We start from the raw sequence: 20,020 nt of genomic DNA on the forward strand, positions 1-20,020 counted from the left end.
TGCGAAGTAAAGTGAAAGGAGTGCTTTATGAGAAAAATATGAGCGAGCTTTGAGTAATGCGCGAATGCCGAATGCTGCCGTTTTTCTAATGTGAGCAATATGGAGAGGGAAGTTGAGGTTAGCGTCGAGGTGAACGCCAAGAAAAGATACTGTCGCTGATATTAATCACATGAGAGTACACTGTGAGGTGTGGCGAGGAAGTTAACTTGCGTTGAGCTGATCTAAAAACCATAAACTTAGATTTATTTGGATTTATAATTAAGAAATTTTCCTAACACCATTTTGACACGCTACAAAGTACAGCATTTAATTTATTAGTGACGTCAATGCATCTATCAGCAATGTAAATGGTAGTATCAGCATATAAAACGCAGTGAGCCATGTGTATAATGTCAGGAAGGTCATTAATGTAAAGTAAAAAAAGTAACGGACCCAGTAATGACCCTTGAGGAACCCCTTGATTTATTGTTTTAGTAGAAGAAAATGAGCCCGATATGTACACAGTATGCGTTCTGTTAAGGAGGTAACTGTTTAAAAATTTGAGGAATGGACCTGTAATACGGTATGATTCCAGTTTCTTGGATAATATGACATGATTAATAGTATCGAATGCCTTTGTGAAGTCTAAGAAAACTGACCCTACTACAAATCCTGCGTCTATGGAGTGTTTGATGAAGTCTGATAGGGAAAGAATAGCAAGGTTAGTAGAACTTCCAGCGCGAAAGCCAAATTGACAGGGCTTCAGTATATTAAATTTATTAAGGTATTTGTTTACTCGAGTTATTAACAGTTTCTCGATGACTTTGCTCAGGGAAGAAAGACTACAGATGGGGCGATAGTTAGAAATAGATTGCTTGTCGCCCCTTTTAAAGATAGGAAGGACTTTAGCTATTTTTAGAGAAAAAAGGAAACTGTCATTGTTGAACGCAAGATTTATAATTATAGAAAGTGGTTCAGAAATAATGTCTACTGCAAGTTTTAAGTGTCGTGCTGAGATTTTATCTACACCAGGGCCGGTTTCTTCGGGACTTTTGATTGCTGTAGAAACATCATCAGCGCTCACGGGGAAAAGAGAGAAAGAATGATTACAACCTTGTAGATTACAACAAGAACTGCTATGTTTTTCACTAAAAATTTCGAAAAAATAATTACTGAAAGCATCAGCAACCCTTTCAGGGTTATCATGTGTAACGCCTTTATATATCACTTTCTGAAAAGGTGAACTATGTATTGATCAAGCTAGAAAATCGTTTAAGAGCTGCCATTGTCTGTTAAAGTTGTTTTCACTAGGTATTTGGTCATCATATTATTTTTTCTTGGCATTTTTAAAGAGCCATGAAAGAACATTCGAGTATCTTTTATAGCGTCAAGCTAAAGCAGTGTTAAATGGTTGTTTTTTTACTTTTCTGTACAGGTTATCTTTTTTACGCATACTTTTTAGCAGTCGCTCAGATAACCATGGGTTCTAAGGATATTTGTACCTCTTTTTACATTTGACTGTATTAGTACATTCTTCTACGGCTTTAAGGAAAAGAGAAGAAAACTTGTTGAATGCCTGGTCTATATTGCATAATGACGTAACACTACACCAATCAGTTTTAATAATGGCATTGAAAAACAATTCCTGGTCAAGTGCGGAAGTAACACGCGTGGGTGGATCAAATCGCTTCATGACGTTGAAAGCAAGAAATATTGGATTATGATCAGTGATGTTCACATCAATTACTCCTGCAGAGGGAGAGGGCAAGAAATTACAGATGGCATGATCAAGCAATGAAGCAGCCGCAGAAATAGGACATCTAGTAGGAGATGAAATGAGAGACTCAAAACCGTATCCACTGAAGCAGTCATTAAATTCTGTACATGCACAATTGTCTGTGTTAAGCAAGTTGATGTTGATGTCTCCAACTAGGACAACGCGCTTGCCTTCAGATCATAACTGATGCAGAATGATATCCAGGCGAGAAATGAAATTTCTCATATTCGAAGAAGGGGAACGGTAAATACACCCCAGAATAACGTTGTTATTATCGTTTAAAAAAGAATTATCTAATTCAATCCACACGGATTCGCAATGCGAGATGCCTAAGGAAATATCTTGTCGGTGGGTGTAGGACAGATCTGGGGCGATAAATATTGCTGAGCCGCCATAGCGGTCTGAACAACGGTGACAGTACTCAGCTTCGTACGATGACGGGCCGAACAGATTGACGTCATAAGTGCAGAGCCATGTTTCAGAGATGCAAATGACGGAGAAAGCATGCGCGAGTGAATCTATAAAGTTATATATATTATCCGAGTTTTTTCGCGGGTTCGATTCCCGGCTGCGGCGGCTGCATTTCCGATGGAGGCGGAAATGTTGTAGGCCCGTGTGCTCAGATTTGGGCGCACGTTAAAGAACCCCAGGTGGTCGAAATTTCCGGAGCCCTCCACTACGGCGTCTCTCATAATCATATGGTGGTTTTGGGACGTTAAACCCCACAAATCAATCAATCAATTATCCGAGTTTTTGCGCAGGCTACGCGCGTTGAAATGAACCAAGGAGCGATTACTATTATCTAGCATATGTTTAGCCTCGTCAGGAGATAGCAAAGCCATGATGATAAGATGAAAGTGAACGAGTGTTCAGCACGAAAATGGGCGTAGGACTCAGTGGCTATGAAAAGATGCTAAGATCACTGTCTTTGATAATGTGACATACTCTGCCATCACCAGACTTCCGCGTCTTGACCTGGCAATTGTCTGTCCACAGAAATTGCCATTTGTGCGCTTTTTTCAGAGTTGGGGCCTTAGCAAACAATCTTTTGTTCTCTGGAGACAGGTGATCATTGGCATAGATTGCCTTACTTGAGCTACCGGAGAAGCCAACAACAGAAGTGGTAGGACGGGTCTTACGCGCTTTGCGAACAAAGTCGTTTTTCCTTTCGCGGCAGCAGAACCGCGCAACAATGTTCTTTTCATCTGATTTCGTTGAAACGCGATTAACTGTGTCAAAGTCGCTGGGCGTGACAGGACACTGAATGGCTTCGCCAATCTGCATCACAATGGCCGCACAGTCCTCACCCTGAGTGATTGGAACGCCCTTGATTTCAACATTACTGAGCCTCGAGTATTGCTCTAACTCCGCAACCCTTCTAGTCAGTGCCTCATTTTGTGCAACTAGTTCTTTGTTAGCTAGTTTCAATTCATCGTGCTTTGTTTTGATAGAGTCGAAACTGTCACACAGAAACTGAACACTATCACTGAGGGACGCATGTTCCCCGAGTCCTTCCTGTGCTAGCTTTTCTTTAATTTTAGCTGTAAGTTCATTTGCAAGAGTACCAAGACTAGAGTGAACCAAAGACTCGAGTGCTTCAATTTTTTTGGCCAATTCTGCGTTGGATGGCATGACAGCAAATACACAAACAATGCAAATACACAAACTAAGATAAACACGCACTGGGAGGCAGCAGCTGCGGCAAAAGAGAACACACTAACTTGAGCAGAAAACAAGGACACCAACCTGCAGTGCAAGTAGGAAGCAATCAGAATGGGATCCAAGAACCACTTGCCACAGCTGCTGCCTCAAAAATGATGCACTTCCACAGGAAGCGTCGTTATTTATCCTTGTGACGTCACGGTAGTAGGCGCCCTCTTTCGGATGATGACGTCGTGGATAAAGGCGATTCACAGGCCACTGGACTTGACAGTTGATGAGCCGCACACGTGCCCTGAAGATAGCTGTATCCAGATAGCTGCAGAGCAAGTAGGAAGCAATCAGAATGGGATCCAAGAACAACTTGCCACAGCTGCTGCCTCAAAATTGATCTCATGGGAATACCTAGCTCCATATTACTGTTTTTTCGAATAAGGGTGTTTAGCTTCTTTTTCTCGAATTTGTGCCAGTTTTGCATGGCCACCACTGTGTAGTTATTTTGTTTGATAAGTAAGGCATGGAAAATCGGGAGTCTCCTTTTAAGCCTCCTGTTCTATTGGACAACCTGCTAATGAGTCTGATCACCTGCACTGTTTTTGGGGTTATACCTAATGTAAGCATATTCGATCTATTAGTTTTGATAAGCATGCCTAACGTGCGTGGGAATTTGACTCTAGGGATCAGGTTCCACTCCGTGTAGTTATCCTGGCATCTAAGTATGCGAGTGCCTTTTGTCCCCGGTACTTGAGACTTCGTCTGATCGGTCCATAAACAAATATCTCGCACTTGCTTAGGAAGCATTTTATTCTCCGTTATAAGCTGGCGATTATGGGTGCGCCACCATGCCCAATTTCGTTTCAGGAATAACGTGTTGTTCACCTAATTTATTTGAATCTCTGTAAAAGCAATTTTATAAGTGCCAGTCTTGAAATTGTGTTTCACGGAATACTAGCCTTCGTTTTTGCTAGGCATATACTTGCTTTTTCGCGCTGCATTTTGCCGCCTATTTCTTTGATATCTGTATCGTGCTCTGCATGCTCAGTTTTCTAGGGCTGGTCCTACTACACAACGCTTAACGCAGGCTTGTGCCTCCTGGATAAATATTGGCACATTCATATTGTTACGGAAGAGAGGAGACGTCGTATCGACAAGGCTGTGGATGAAATGTATTTCGAACCAGCATCAGCGGCGAGACCGGTTTACCAGACACCGAGCCGGGACCACTGTTCATTTCCTTCATCAGGCGCACATGCGCATCGTTCCACGAAATGTCAACATGCATGTAGCTTTTTCTCCTACGGCACAAGCGCCGTATCGGCGCATCTAGATGTCAATGTCACCGGGAGAGTGGTAAGGCTTTAAGCGTGCCACATGTACGATATCGGTGGTCTGTGGAGCAGTTGAAGGCGATGAGGCAGCAGGGGCAATGTCGTATGTCACAGGAATAACCTCACGAAGGACTCGTTATGGACCTGTGAAGAGAGAAAGAAGTTTTCCCGTCAAGCCAACTTGACGAGTAGGGGATGGCAGCAGCACCAATGAACCGGGTAAAGAGTGCCCGTCGCGGGGCCGTTGATCCTACAAACGCCACTGGTTCAATTGAGAGGCCAGAAAGGGAGTGTTGGCGATTTCGCGTGCGTAGGCAGCCCGAGTGATAGCATCAAGGGCATATTCGCTGGTCGGTGTCGCGGTAAACAGAATGACTGTATTTAGGGGTAATGTGGGTTCTCGGCAGAACAACAGAAAAAAAGGGGAGTAAGCGGCAGTGTCATGGCGAGAAGAATGATATGCAAATGTCACGTATGTCAAAGCAAGGTCCCAGCCAGAGTAGTTGGAAGAAACATATTTCGCAAGCATGTCTGTTAGTGCTCGATTTGGACGCTCCGCGAGTCAATTTTTTTGCGAGTTGTACGACGTAGTGAGCCTGTGCTTCGTTTCGCATGACTGAAGAATATCTGCTTTGACCTTTAAGAAAAAGATGTGGCCATGGTCTGTAAGCAGCTGGCGTGGAGCTCCTTGTTGCAAGATCACGTCCTTGAGGAGGAAGCCGGTGACACCTGAGGCGCAGCTTGTTGGAAGTGTTCGTCTGATGGCGTAGCGCGTGGCGTAGTCTGTGGCAACAACTATTCACCTGTTGCCAGAAGAAAAGGGAAATGGGCCCAGGAGGTCTAAGTCAACGCGGAAGAGAGGTTCTGACAAAATGTCAAGTGGTTGAAGGTGCCCGGCGGGAAGCATCGATGGTGTTTCGTGGCGCTGACATTTAGCACAGGCCACTACGTATCTTGTGACATCGTAAAAGCCCTGGCCAAAAGAAGCGTTGGCGAATCCGGTCGTAGGTGCGTGACACACCAAGTTGACCGGAAGTTGAAAGATCAAGGGGTTCGTGGAGGACTGCTAGCGGAGGTGTTTTGGAATGGCGACCAGCTGGGCTGGTCCATCTGGTAGAAGCTCTGGTGGTATAAGACACCATCGCGGAGGACGAATGAGCGATGGGACCTGTCGGAAAGAAGTGATTCTAGATGTTCGGCTATAGCACGCAAGAATGGAGCACGGCGTTGCTTGTCACCGACGTGGGTCAGTTGCGAAACGGAGAAGACGCAACTAACGGTGTCGGTGTCTGGAATAGAGCTCATTTAATCAACCGGGTGGCGGGAGAGGCAGTCTGCGTCCCGATGTAGGCGTCCCGACTTCTCCGTGATTGTATAGGTATATTCTTGAAGTCGCAGAGCTCAGTGCCCAAGCCGGCCAGTAGGATCCTTTAGCGATGATAGCCAACATAGAGTGGTGGTCCGTTATTAGAGAAATTCGTGCCATATAAATATGGGTTGAACTTCGTGACTGCCCAAACAAGATCAAGGCATTCACGCTCTGTTATTGAATAGTCGCGCTCGGCAGCTGGGAGAAGGCGGCTAGTGTAGGCGATAACTCGGTCGTGTTTCCGCTGGCGTTGTGCTATGACGGCTAAATCCTGTGACCACTCGCATCGGTTCGGGCTTCTGTCGAAGCGGACCGGTCAAAGTCGGCCAATATGAGTGGAGTCGTGAGGAGGGTGATGAGGTGAGAAAAAGCGGACTTGAGCGCATCCCTACGTAAAAGTAACGTCTTTGTTCAGAAGGCCGGTGAGTGGTTGAGCGATCGTGGCGAAATCTTTCACGAACCTTCTAATAAAGGAGCGAAACCACACAAAGCAATGAACGTCCTTGACAGACTGCGGTAGAAGAAAGCTCGTGACGGCACGAAGTTTCTCCTGGTCAGGCTGCACACCTGATGTGTCGACAAGGTGTCCCAACACCGTAATCAGCTGGCGGCCGAAGTGACGTTTCGACGAGTTTAGTTGAAAGCGAGCAGTGCGGTAGATGTCGAGAACCACTGACAAATGCTGGAAGTGTCTCAAATATAGGCAAATATACAAGGACATCATCCAGGAAGCACAGGCATGTTGACCCCTTGAACCTTTTTAATAGCGAGTCCATCATACGCTCAAACGTGGTTGGGACATAGCATAACCCAAACGGCATCAGCTTGAATTGGTATAGGCCGTCGGGAGTTAAAAAAAACGCAGTCTTTATTGGTCTTTCTCGTGCACCACATTCTGCAAATAGCCAGAACGTAGGTCAATTAAAGAAAAGTATCGTGCGCCGTGACGACAATTGAGGGCGTCATCAATTTGGGGCATAGGATAAACATCCTTTTATGTGATTTAATCAAGATGGCGGTAATCAACGCAGAGCGCCACGTGTGATCCTTTTTTTTCAACGAGCACAACAAGAGATGCCCAAGTGCTCGAGGAGGGTTCAATATTCCTTTGGCTAGCATCTTGTTGACTTTTTGAATTACATTACGCTCTGTGGCAGACACCTGGTATGGTCGGCAGTGAATGGGAGGAGAATCAGCATGATTAATGTGGTGCTTCACGAAGGAAGTCAGACAGAGTGGACTGCTGTCAATGTCAAATATGTCACGGTAGGAAGCCAGAAGGTGGAATAGGGCATTGGATTGCTCAGGGTTGAGTTTTGGGTCGATCAAGGGGCGCAAGGCCGCATCGAGGGATGTGGCATCATGCGGGCGAAATGGAAGATCAGAGCATGCGTCTGCTGCAAAACGGTGACGTGGGCGTGAAATAAGGGTCGAAACGTGGCGACTAAATTTCCGTGTCGTAGCACTTGCTGCGTGAAACTGAAATTGATAATTGGAAAAAATGCTCGGTTAGATGTCATGGTTACGACGGAGTGTGGCACAGTGATGTCACCCGCCAGGAGAACATCAGAAACAGGCGTGATGACAAAATCACCGTCGACAACAGGTGAACTTGTTGCCAATTCAATAAACTAGAGAGCTTTTGGTGGTATCCGACTGAAGTCTGTGGTACAGAGGCTTTTCGGCTGCTCGGGGCAAGAATCTGGAAGAAGAGGAAGTTCTAAAGAGTGCTGGCGGAACAGTCGATCAGGGCAGAATGCGTCCATAACAAGTTCATCCCGAAGATGAGGTAGTGAGGGCAATTGTCGAGCATGGCAAATAAAACGGGAAATGGCAGACAGCAACGCTAATACGAGCGGTGCATATTCCGATGACGGCCACGATTCCACCATCGGCGACGCTGATAGCTTGTGTTGCGGCAGGCGTTTTTTTTTTGAGGTGGTGACAGAGACAAGCACTCATTATAGACACCTGAGCTCTAGTGTTAACTAAAGCCGTCAAAGAAAGACCTTCCAGACGCACTTCAAGCAAGTTCTTATTAGTAGGGAGCGTCAACGGAGGATTTGGGTCAGTCACACTTGATGCAGCACTACCTCTAGGAGCTGCCTAATTAAATTTTCCGTCCGTGAAGATTCATAAATAGTCAGCGATGGATAGCCGTGGCGTTAGGGCGACGGAGAACTGCGGCGTTGCGGTGACGGTGAACGAGTAGTAGAGCGGCTGTGAGGTGCGTAGGAAGCAGGATACTCATGGCTGGGCGAATACCGACGGGGGTCCGCGTATGGCCGAGGAGAACAAGAAAACTGGCTCCAACGGGGGGGGGGGGCGTATAAGTGCTGTGGCAGTAGCGGGAGACATGGCCAACTCGGTGACAGCGAAAGCATATTGGCTTGTCGTCTGCTGTTCTCCATTCCGTGGGATTGCGGGATCTGGGCAGAAAGTATGGGTCATGGCGTGGTGCATTCATTGGCGTCGGTCTGTAGTCCGGTCGTGAGACGGAGCAGGTGACAGGAAAACCAAGGTTAGCAATATCTTGAGGCACGGCTACCCGAATGACTCGGACCACCCGAGATGTTTGCACGGTGCCCTGGTCGCGTGGAAGTAAATGAAACGGTGCCGGACGGGCCATCTCAAACTTACGCCGAACGATGCGTGCAACATTTTCGTGCAAGGGTGGTGTGGCACCGAGATCGGTACAAATGGACGTGACAGCCCTGTTAGCCGCGAAAATTGAGGCAGAACTCGATGGTTTTTGGCAATATTGAAGCGACAGCATTCCATAATTATGAGATCAACTGTCGTGACGTCGTTGTACATGAGCAAGTTGAAAGCGTCGTCCGCGACGCCCTTGAGTATCTGACCCACCTTGTCACTTTTAGTCATTTGCTCGTCCATTTTGTGGCACAATGCGAGCACGCCTTGTATGTACGATACATGCGACTTGATTGATGACTGTACACGGGTGGCGAGTTCTTGTCGTGTGGTGTTTGTCGACCGGACGGCTCCCCGAAGATGTCGCGTAGTCGTTTCTTAAAATGTCCAAGCTGGTGAGCTCGAACTCAAGAGCATCGAACCACACACGCGTGGTGCTATCCAAGTAAGATTACGTTGGCGAGCATCATGGTTGGGTCCCATCGGTGAGACAGGCTAACGCGCTCGTACATGCGGAGCCAGTAGTCGACGTCAAGGCCAGGCTGGGCGCACAACGTACCGGGATCACGGGGGTGGGTAATCGCAAGGTACGTAGTAGCTGGCACTCCAGCTGAAGGTGGGCGGTGACTGCTTGCTACCATTGGAAGCCATCACTGGAGGCTGAACGGTGCGGGAACTGCGAAGCTTCGTGGTGAAGACGGGGAACGTTCTACCTCCACCAAATATGTTACGGAAGAGAAGAAACGTCGTATCGATGAGGCTGTGGATAGAATATATTTCAAACCAGCAGCAGTGGCATGACTGGTTTACCAGACAATGATGATGATGACGATGGTGACGATGAGCCTCTCGCTTTGCTGGCACTTGCCCACAAAGGGGGATCAGCCAAGAACCGGGCGGCAGGACCATCACGTGATTTAGTTATGAGTCAGACACCGAGCGGGGACCACTGTTCGTCCTCTCCGTCAGGCACATACGCACATCGTCCCACAAATTGTCAACATGCATGTACCAATATCAAACTTGGTCTATGATTAGAATCGTTAACTTGTTTTGCATGATAGAGCAGTGTTTGTTGTGCCCTGCAGCTGGAACAAGCGTCTTGGGTCCCATCCGAGCCGCGCCAATCGCATTTGCGATCAGCGCAGCTCTTAATGGTGAAATGGTAGAGGCTGGCGTACCAAGAAGTAATATAAAAGGCCAAGACAGCACACTTTCATAGACCCCTGTGGCTGATTTGGGTTCGCAGCGCACCAAACAGATGTGGTGAAACTTTGCAGCCTCAGAAATGATAGGCCACAGAAAAGACGGTCTTGAAGGCCATTTTGTAGGGAATAGAATTATTATACCCTTCGAGACCTTTTCTACGTGCGTGCTCATTTTTGAGGCCATACTTTAAAATTTTACCGCGTTGTTTGCATGCATCGATGAGCCTCGCGTAAACTGCACCGCTAGAGCGGCAAGCACACGATGTGAATGTGTATCTATGAACACAATTTAATTAAAACATGAGAATAATTGGAAGAGTGAAAACTTTTATTTTCAAGTGATGTTCTTGGCCCACTTCGTTAATGTTTATAAACGCAAGCACAAAGAGAGGTTCTTGCAACTGCTAGACGCCGAAATACAGCTGCCATATTATGATTATAAATTACACACATGAAAAATATATATAGGCAGCAATATATCAAGAACCACAGCAGAATAAAACTGCAATAAACGCACACAACTACGCATCCCGTGCACAACGCGACACGGAGAGTAGATGCCTCAACAGTTGACTCCGGCATGAACTGAAAAAAAAAGAAAAATTTTGGCAAGACTTTTTTCCCATTTCTGCACTGATTTTCTCCTGCACACTTTAAACCGCTATTTCAATACAAACAGCCTCAAGCGGTTGCCGGAGCACAAAAAAAAAAACAATTTTATGTGTCATGCAAGCCGTCAACGAGGAGTGTTTACTCAAAGATTACGTCCTAGCTAGCTTTAGCTAGCAAACATTTTTCTAGATTCATCACATCTTTTCTTGCGCTCAATAAAACTTTAGGCAATTTGCGAATGACACAGATAACGATGCTCAGCATAGCTGCACTTTTCACAAAACCTCACTGATACAGTGAATTCGAATACACGTAGCGGCACAAGGAAAACCTAACCATGCGAGCGGCGACTCAGTTTCTTGAGGCAAAAAAGAATTTTCTCGCAAACGTGCTGTGATGCATTTCGAACAGTTTCCTTTCGCACGAAGCAATCCGAGAAAACAGCACGCAAAGTGAACGGCACAAAAAAATTTCTGCTCCGAACAGCACAACGCCAGAAACGTTAGGTGGAGGCTTCAATTACAAATGCAATACGCACTTAAGATAGTATTGATGGCGTGCCCCGCCGCGGTGGTCTAGTGGCTAAGGTACTCGGCTGCTGACCTGCAGGTCGCGGGTTCAAATCCCGGCCGTGGTGGCTGCATTTCCGATGGAGGCGGAAATGTCGTAGGTTCGTGTGCTCACATTTGGGTGCACGTTAAAGAACCACAGGTGGTCAAAATTTCTGGAGCCCTCCACTACGGCGTCTCTCATAATCATATGGTGGCTTTGGGACATTAAACCCCACAAATCAATCAATTAGTATTGATGGCGTTCGTACCTACCAGCAGCCAAGCTCACAGGCAGCCGAAACATGCGAAGACCACGACTCACGTTAGGCACGTTATCGCACATCTTATATGGCATCTCCCTGCTGCTGCTCGTACTTCTTCATTGCCTCAAATGCTCATGAACACGAAGCGTGACGACGTTGCCGTCGAGTCGACAACATGTGCATTTCTCTCGCGTCCGATTGATGCCTGATCCCAGTCCGACGTTGTCACACCATACAATCGCAGATGATAAAGACGAATTCAGTCCACTACCAAGGCCACTATCACATAAGCAAAAACACGTACACTTTTAATGCTCTGAAAAAGCTACTGTAATAATTAACTAGTACGCGTGTTTCTTTGAATCAGTAAGTGATTGGTTGACATCTTACGGCTGGGGTGAAGCTGTGAAGCTCCGCCTCTTTTCGGCCCGAGTGACCACTCCTGTAATTTTTATGTTACTTTATGGGCGTACTCTGCAATATCACTGCATGCAGGATATCTTTCATATACTCTCAGATGTCATGATTTCGGCACATAAAATTCCATTTATTCACTTTGAGTTTTCTGGAAAAGCTAACAAAGATTTCTTTTTCTAGAATATTGCAGCGTAAATACAATTTTTAAGGCACTCCAGCATGACTTCAATAAAACGTTACACCACCACGTCTTTTTGAAGGCTACGGTGCCGCAATGAAATTAGCTGCCAAAGTAGGAAAATCTTTTTTTTTCGCTTTTTTTTCAATGAACAGGGGTCAAGATAGCTCTGCGCCTGATGAACAGCGAAATCCCGATGAACTTCACAGTTCAGCCTTGGAACATTCCTCTTAAGCAGTGCGAAGGAACAGGTCCAATTTGGAGCGATCCGTACCTGGAATGTTTCGTGCGGCATATGGCTCACACCACGTGGCACCCCTGCTGTACGTGTGCCATGGGCTGGCATAAAGGGGCAGTAGTGGACCATGAGCTCAGGTATGCATTCTTGGACTATAAATTACAATTGTACGGTGTGAAAGAGTGTGAAATTTTGGGCAGCTGGCAAATTACAATACCTTGTTTAGCGCAAGCTTCCTGAAAAATGGACTGAAAAATGCGGTGCACGCCAAGCTTCCAACTAAATTTCAATTGAGTTCTTCGCTTAAGTGCGTCACAGTTTGAAGACGTGTAGTGGCACACATTTACTATTGTGTGTTCCTAAACAATAACATTCAGCTAGAATGTAGAACTTGTGTGTGTCGCAGTTATTTGTCTGCGAAAGCTGTGTTGAGATCAAAACTCGGGTCACGTGCGGCGCTGTGGTTTTCCTCCGCTGCCCGTATCCGTAACCGCTATAGCGAAATAATACTTAGTACCAGCAACACAGTGGAGCCCGAACGTGGGTCCGCTGCGTGCAAGCCCAGTATTGTACCACTGAGCTAGGCCGGTGCTTGGGACTTGTTCGTAAACTTGCCTCAGGCAGGCTAAATGTCGTGAAACGAATCTTGTTAGTATGAGTAATAAAGCGTTTTATAACTGCAAAAGATCAACGAGGCGTCACACAATGCACTTAGCGCAACAAAAAGGTCGTCCAAAGCTCCAGCCCATTGCAAAAAGTAGTTTCTGATTGCCTGATAACAAGGGTGCATGCCCACTTCAGGCAGGATTCCTCATCGTCGTCAGCCACCGCATGAACAACTTGAACAAAATTCTTTGCAAGTGTTTAGCGGATACAACACTTATCAGAAGAACGACAAAAATAGCATAGCGAATGCTGGTATACTACCGAGAAATTATTATTTAATGCCGTATTGGGTACCCAGCAAGTGTACTTGCAGCAGTTATTCAATGAGTGTTGAAAAAAGGCTCTGAAAGGCCTCTCTTCAAGCTTTCGCTGTCACTGTGCTGCGTCTTCTGCGCAGGCCTGGAGTTTTTTTTTCCTATCTTGGAAAATATTTGCTAAATACGACTTGCAGTGTAAATGCTGGTTTCGCCTCAAAAAAGACCGTAGTTGTAAAGGCCCGGACATGAAGCAAGACCCGAAAGAGTGGAACGGGGGGAGGACTAAGGCGCTTATTTTGAACCAGTACTTAGCTTAAGCTTGAAAAATGCCCCAGGATGCACAATGGCACAAATGACAAAGAAAACAAAAGCCTTATCTGTGCAGCGAAGCTCGTCGTACATTGAAAACAAGTCCATTATAGCGAGCATATATCTAAATATTGGTAAATGCCGCGTTCATTCAGAACAAGAAGCGAACTGGCGATATGAAAAGTTCTAATTTTGGTCAGCATCTATTTTTAGTGAAGTGTAACTGTAGATGTAGGCAGCATTTTTTTCATCAAACATGGATGTACAATAGCCTTCGCCATTGAGCGCACACTCCTACCTAACATTATGAGCTGGACGGCCGGCAACCTTGCCTTCGAAGAACCTTGCCGACCGGATAAGCAGGACTATTTCTTTAGTCGCGGAAGCAATCGGCTGCCACTCTTCGGTCGCGTGACCGGTCCATCTACAGACATCTTAGGCTGTTTCTGACTATACCTAGTCCTTGCACTGTTTTTAAATGTAAGAACCTAGATGACAACAGGTCACTATATTACATTTTTATTCCTAATCTTATCTGCTCACGCAGTACTACGCCCAACCGTAGTGCAGTTGCCTTCTTTTTCCATCCTAAATCTTAACTTCGCGCGAAATTTCCGGCGCACGTCTAGTTCAATTGGATTTCGACTGAAGTTTTCTTCACTTCCGGTGGTTTTGCGACCTAATCTTTTGTCTCATTCTTGAGTAAGAAAACACTTGTAATTTCCCTTTCCATGGTTTGCTTCGTCCTCTCCATTTAAAGTTGAACCTTTTTCGTAAGCCTCCGGGTTTCTGTTCCAGTTCAGCTGTGCAGTTCTGGTTTCATGGCGATCATAAAAGGCGCGTGCTTTCCCAGAACCACCCACGCTCTGCCCCGCCGTGGTGGTTTAGTGGCTAAGGTACTCGGCTGCTGACCCGCTGGTCGCGGGTTCAAATCCCGGCTGCCGCGGCTGCATTTCCGATGGAGGCGGAAATGTTGTAGGCCCGTGTACTCAGATTTGGGTGCACGTTAAAGAACCCCAGGTGGTCGAAATTTCCGGAGCCTTCCACTATGGCGTCTCTCATAATCATATGGTGGTTTTGGGACGTTAAACTCCACATATCAATCAATCAAATCAACCCCCCACGCTCTGTATTGAGTATAGTGAGCATCCACTCTATACCGAATGCAGCCGCATCAACAAAAAAATAAAACATTGTTTGAAATTTTACTACTGACCGATTTTCATAGAAGGGCAGCCTTGTCGCAAAGTACGATATTGTTGTTTTTATTTTTTTTGTAAATGCGCCTGCACTTACCCAAAGTTATATGTCCTAAGAACGAATGATTCAACTGGCTCAACCTATAAGAAGACCGCCTTTGCTGGCATTCCAGTGCAATTCATATTTCTTTGAATCATACTTACCTCGGCGCTCATGTGCGTGTTTTCTTCGTAGAAACACACACTCTAAGGCAAAAGTGTGTCAAAAAGGGTGTGTGGTTCGTCCTCTTAGGGACTATCGAGGCTGCCGCAACCATTATACTCTTTAAGGACTAACGGAACCAGGTCTCACAGTTAGTCCCCAGAAGGGACTAACATTTATTCCTCACATTTACACCCTAGTGAGTAACCGTTAGTCCCACAGTTCACCCCAAAGAACTAACATTTAGTCCTCATATTTGCACCTTATAGAGCAACTGTTGATTCCCACATTTACACCTTACGGGGCGACCGTTAGTCCTCACAGTTGCACCTTTCTGGACGAAGGGTTGATCCACTCAAATACTCTAATCGGATGAATTTTTTGTCCCCAGTTCGAATATTGTTTTTGTTTATTTTACACCAGGTCGAATATTTTTTTCGAATGTTTTTCTGCGCAGTGACCAACAAATTCCGCAGAAAAGAACGCGCGAAAAAGTAGTTAGCAACCTAGGTGTAACTTCATTCGCAGTCACGGCAACAACGAAAGACAAAAGTGAGACATCGAAATCTTTTATTTTTCTACATACACATGAAGTTTCCACATTCTTTTAAGTGAATTCATGGTGAAGTGCACAAGTCCACTCTCGTTGTCAAATCTTGTTCACTCCTTGGGGAGCTCCTCCGACGGAAGCGATAGATGACAGGCATTGCAGACGCCAGCGCACGCAGCCTTTGCCTGTTGTGTTCCCACGGCTGCACGTACAATATTATAGTAAAAATAGTTAGGCACACGTCACAGATGATGAAGATGCACGCATATGACAAGTACGTGCACGTTAATATAAAAACAAGCGTTAAAATATGACACACAAATAACTTTACCTTCACATCTCGCACAGTCCTTCCGAAGCTGCTCTGATGAGAGATGGATGACGGGCATCACAGACGATAGCGCGCAGTCTTCAGCACGATGTGTGCCTACGGCTGCACAATAAGTATGTAAAATAGTGAGTCACACGTGACAGAGGATGAATAAAATTCCGCCATATCCACGAAGTGAATGATGATGAGTGGGCGAAGCTCCGGAGGTAAACCTGGTAAACCATGAATCCTCTGTACATTTTGCCCACTCGATTCTATTACATCGCTCCCCCTAGCGTACGTCGCCGCACTAAATCGAACGATTGCCTTCAACCAATGACACGCGCCATATGTGACATCATTCCTATTTTATAAGATCTCGCGTCTTTCATCAACTACAAGTACCGCTTTCTAGTTTATAACATCTTGCATCTTTTCATCATCAGCTACAAGTACCACCATCTAGTAAACACTACAAGAACTAAACGAGAGGTGGCTACATACAGGAGACTGTACCGCCATCTAGTAAACACTGCAAGAACTAAACTAGAGGTGGCTACATACAGGCTACAGGGGACGCACAGCCCACGCCCTAAGGAGCTTTGCCCCTAAAATGCATATGAGAAATACGTGCAAGGTGAAACGAAAGATCTGTGAGATATGACATGCTAATAATGTCACCGTGATATCGCACATTGTCAGACTCATTTAGATCCCCGTAGCACAACAGCTTAGGAGCGGTGGCCGCCGTCACAACTCCGCGAACCACCGTGCCGCTAACAAGTCGGCGAGTCCTAAGCGAGTGACGTCGTTCAGCTGGAGCAAGCGAACGCGAGACCAAACACGGCACTGCAAGCGGAGAGTGTGCCGCCAGCGAACTTCGAACAGGAGAGGGAGCGTATGCTTGGCCTCCGCCACGAACAGCGCCGAGCTGGTTAGGAGCTAGCGCCGAAGAAATCGATGGTAATGTGGCCCTTTTCCACAAACTCGAGCGAGTGCAGCGTGCAAACGCGAGTCCACCGCCACGGCCAACGGATTGTGCCGAGCTGTTGCGACCGACTGACAGGGAAGCGAACTGTAATGGCGACCATTTTTCAGTGAGTTCCGACGTTAGCGAAAGCCCCGCCAGCCCGTGCTGTTCCGCTTAGAGTGCGCGACATACTACAACCAAGCTCTTTACGAGAACCCGCAACGTGTTTTCGACGACTATCAACTAAGCGACGAGGTCTCAACCCAATATCGTCAGCACGGAGCTCATCGCGGCGGCGAAGACAGGCGAGCACTCGATGTAGCGAGCGTACGGGAGGCCGATTGCATTGGCGGCCAATTCCCAAGTGGTCGCAAAGCACAGGCAAACTGCAGACGCCGAAGCTCACCTTCGCAATGCATTTCGTGCGTGAGATATACCACACGACCGAGCACGTTGCCGGCAAGCGCAATCTGTATCGCACACGGAACAAGTAGAGTAGAATAAAGAATGATAACCTACTTGCCTTAGAATTCAGCGCTGTTTTCTGCCCTGAGTCACACTGAAGTATATATGCGATAGGCCTGTTCTTCTCGGCCACCATATTGGCCTTCCCAACTGTTGCTGTCGTGTGTTGATCGTGACTATCTTGAAGCCAGAGACATACAGCGCGGCGTGGTGAGCTGTCGAGGCTTGCTCCAGAAATCGTGGGTGCAGCGAAACGCTAAAGCAGCAGCCCACGCTCATCGAGGCGTACACACAGGCACCACGTATTAGTTCTTAGATCGTCGAATCTAGGCGGCCGTGTTCGAGCACTCCGAGCGCGCCGCTGCGCAACCGCCGCCAGCAAAATACGGGGAAAGACAGCCAGCACAGGAGGAGAAAGACATGCGTTGCGTGGAGAAGGAGGGCTGGTCACCTTGGCAACGCTTTTCGCGCTGCCTGCTAGTGGAGACTAAGGGGTTTCGCGCCGCATGCTTCTCGCTGTGGTTGCTCCTCAGAGGTCTATCCGTTCATCGAGTGCGCCTTTTGGCTCCGTTACTCCTTTTTCGAGTGATTTTGGCTTAGAGTGTATGATGCAATGTAACCAGCATGATTCATGTCATGAGGGCGCGCGTATTTATATGAACAGAATAGTGTTAAAGAGCTTGTTGCGCGGAAATTCTGATGTTGGTTTTGGTGTTGGCGTTGTTGGTTGTGAGCGAAAAACCATCTTGGTACACGAAGATATGTGAATAAAATAAATCGAAGATATGCGAATAAAATAAATAATTTTCTGTGCCTTAGTGGTGATCGATACCGGTTTATCTGCATAGGGAGTGGGTGTTACACTATACATCCATGCCTCTACTCGTGAATACAATGAAAATAACCTAGTCTGCTTGATAATGCAGTGAAAGTAACTGTCATACTTTACAACACACCCATCCTGTATACATGCTTCGCACTATAACATGAACTATTGCCGTGATAATGAGTGGTGCAAGCGTGAATTATGATCATGCGCCATAACCTGGGCTTCTAGAAGAGAGAGAGAGAGAATAACTTTAAGGGAAAGCTGGAGAGGTTTGCCTGTTTTTCCACCTGACAGGCTAGTCCAGTTGCAGGTGATGCGTGATATATACAATGATAAACACACAACACATACAGTTACATACACGCATGACAGTCACATAACACATGAAGACTCTCACATGCACTGCACAATTTACAACGTTTCGTTCAAACCTGTGGCCCGTAAGAACGCCAGTAGCGCTTTTGTAAAGTCTAACGCACTGGAGGTGTTCTGCCATGGGCCTATAGAATGTTTTTTTTTTAACTCCAAACTTGTGTCCTGTCGCATATTTAAGCCCATCTTCAGAGACTGTCTCTCTGACGCGTATTTCGTACTCACAGAGGACATGTTTGATGTCTACAACGACGTTGCATTGGGCACAAAATGCTGAGTTGGACAGTCCAACTTTATTCCTGAAGTATTCGTATATGCTACGTTTAATCGGATGCGGTGTAAACACGTTTCTTCTTGCCTGTTGAGATTTCGCGGTGCCCTGAAGTCACAAGGGCTTCTAGTAATTACTTCATAGACTAAAACCAGTCACAACTATAAAAGGCAAACACGCCGCGGCACCCTTAAGTTTACCCAGTGGGTGTACAACGAGTTCGAAAAGATTTGATGCACTAAGTGTTTGAAATATGCACTAGGAACAGAATTTCACTATCGTGTTCAACCCTTAAAGGCGAAGCTTAAGGGTATAATTCTTTGTTTTCCCCCTCTGGTGACATGATCTGCTGCGGCAACCTTGTGTATGATGTCTCTAAAATATAAAAAAAGGTCCTGATGAATGCGTTAGCAGTGCATATGTAATACATACTAGACTGCCAAGCCTGATGCCTTTAGTTTATTAACGTTTCACTTCTTATTGTATAGCCTCCCTATTTATATACTGCTATCTTTTTGCAGAGTTTGGGGAGTCCAGAAGCTGCGCGTGGTGGACGCTTCTGTGATGCCAACAATAGTCACCGGAAACCTCAACGTACCTACCATGATGATCGCCGACAAAGCAGCTGAAATGATTCTGAAAGCCAATCCTTTAATAAAACAGCGCTATTAATTAACACAAGCTATTCTTTTTTTTCGTGATAATCATTCTCGCTGAGTTTTCGGACTAAAGTAAAGCAAACTATTCAGCTGCCACATAACTGGTGTTTGTGGTATGCGCTAAACCTTGTTCATCTTTATTTTGATGTCACTTTCACAAAATATTTTGCCTTCCGAATTGTCATGGAAGACGGTGCTTTTTGCGACCATTTTGGCAGTGATGGAATCATAGTCCACGTGTTTTGTCACTGCCCTCTCTACAGTCCGCGCAGACTGCTTATAGCTGTTGTGTTCGCCCGCTTAGACAACAGAGCCCAGTGGAAGTAGTCAGTCCTGAAATGCCGACGTGACCTCGCTTCGTATGAGCTATAAATTACAGGTAATTTAACTTTCTCTCGAAGTTGTACATTTATAAGGCTATAGTGTTCCCTGTACACACCTTTCTTTTTTAATGTGTGCTATATTTCACGCGCGTGCTTTTGTCCGTGCTTTCCATTTCACGATTCCGTTTTCCCTTAGTGTCGAGAGCTGAACCGCACGCTACATATTTGCCTTACCTCTTGTCCATCCTTTCATGGTTTTACCATTCTCTATGACGCTACATTTTTCTTACAACTGGTTTGGGGAGTTCCATTTGAAAATTGCACCAGGTTTTCTTCAGGAAGTTTGCTTTCAGAAAGTCGGTTGGTCGGTTGGTCGGTAGGTGAGCTTTATTAAACGGTCCTGAGGA

General features: G+C 46.1%; 1 protein-coding gene across 1 annotated transcript in view; it reads left to right on the forward strand.

The window, feature by feature from the left end:
• Positions 1–19,312, forward strand: part of LOC119179093 (glucose dehydrogenase [FAD, quinone]-like) — a 131,321-nt gene extending 112,009 nt beyond the window's left edge. The window contains exons 10-11 of the mRNA XM_075870095.1: positions 12,149–12,368; positions 19,153–19,312. Of these exons, the coding sequence (XP_075726210.1) occupies positions 12,149–12,368; positions 19,153–19,303 (371 nt within the window). The 3' untranslated portion in view covers positions 19,304–19,312. The remainder of the gene's footprint in view (positions 1–12,148; positions 12,369–19,152) is intronic.
• Positions 19,313–20,020: the final 708 nt, after the last annotated feature.

The sequence above is a fragment of the Rhipicephalus microplus genome, chromosome 7, assembly GCF_043290135.1.
Source record: "Rhipicephalus microplus isolate Deutch F79 chromosome 7, USDA_Rmic, whole genome shotgun sequence".
Taxonomy (NCBI): Eukaryota; Metazoa; Arthropoda; class Arachnida; order Ixodida; family Ixodidae; genus Rhipicephalus; species Rhipicephalus microplus.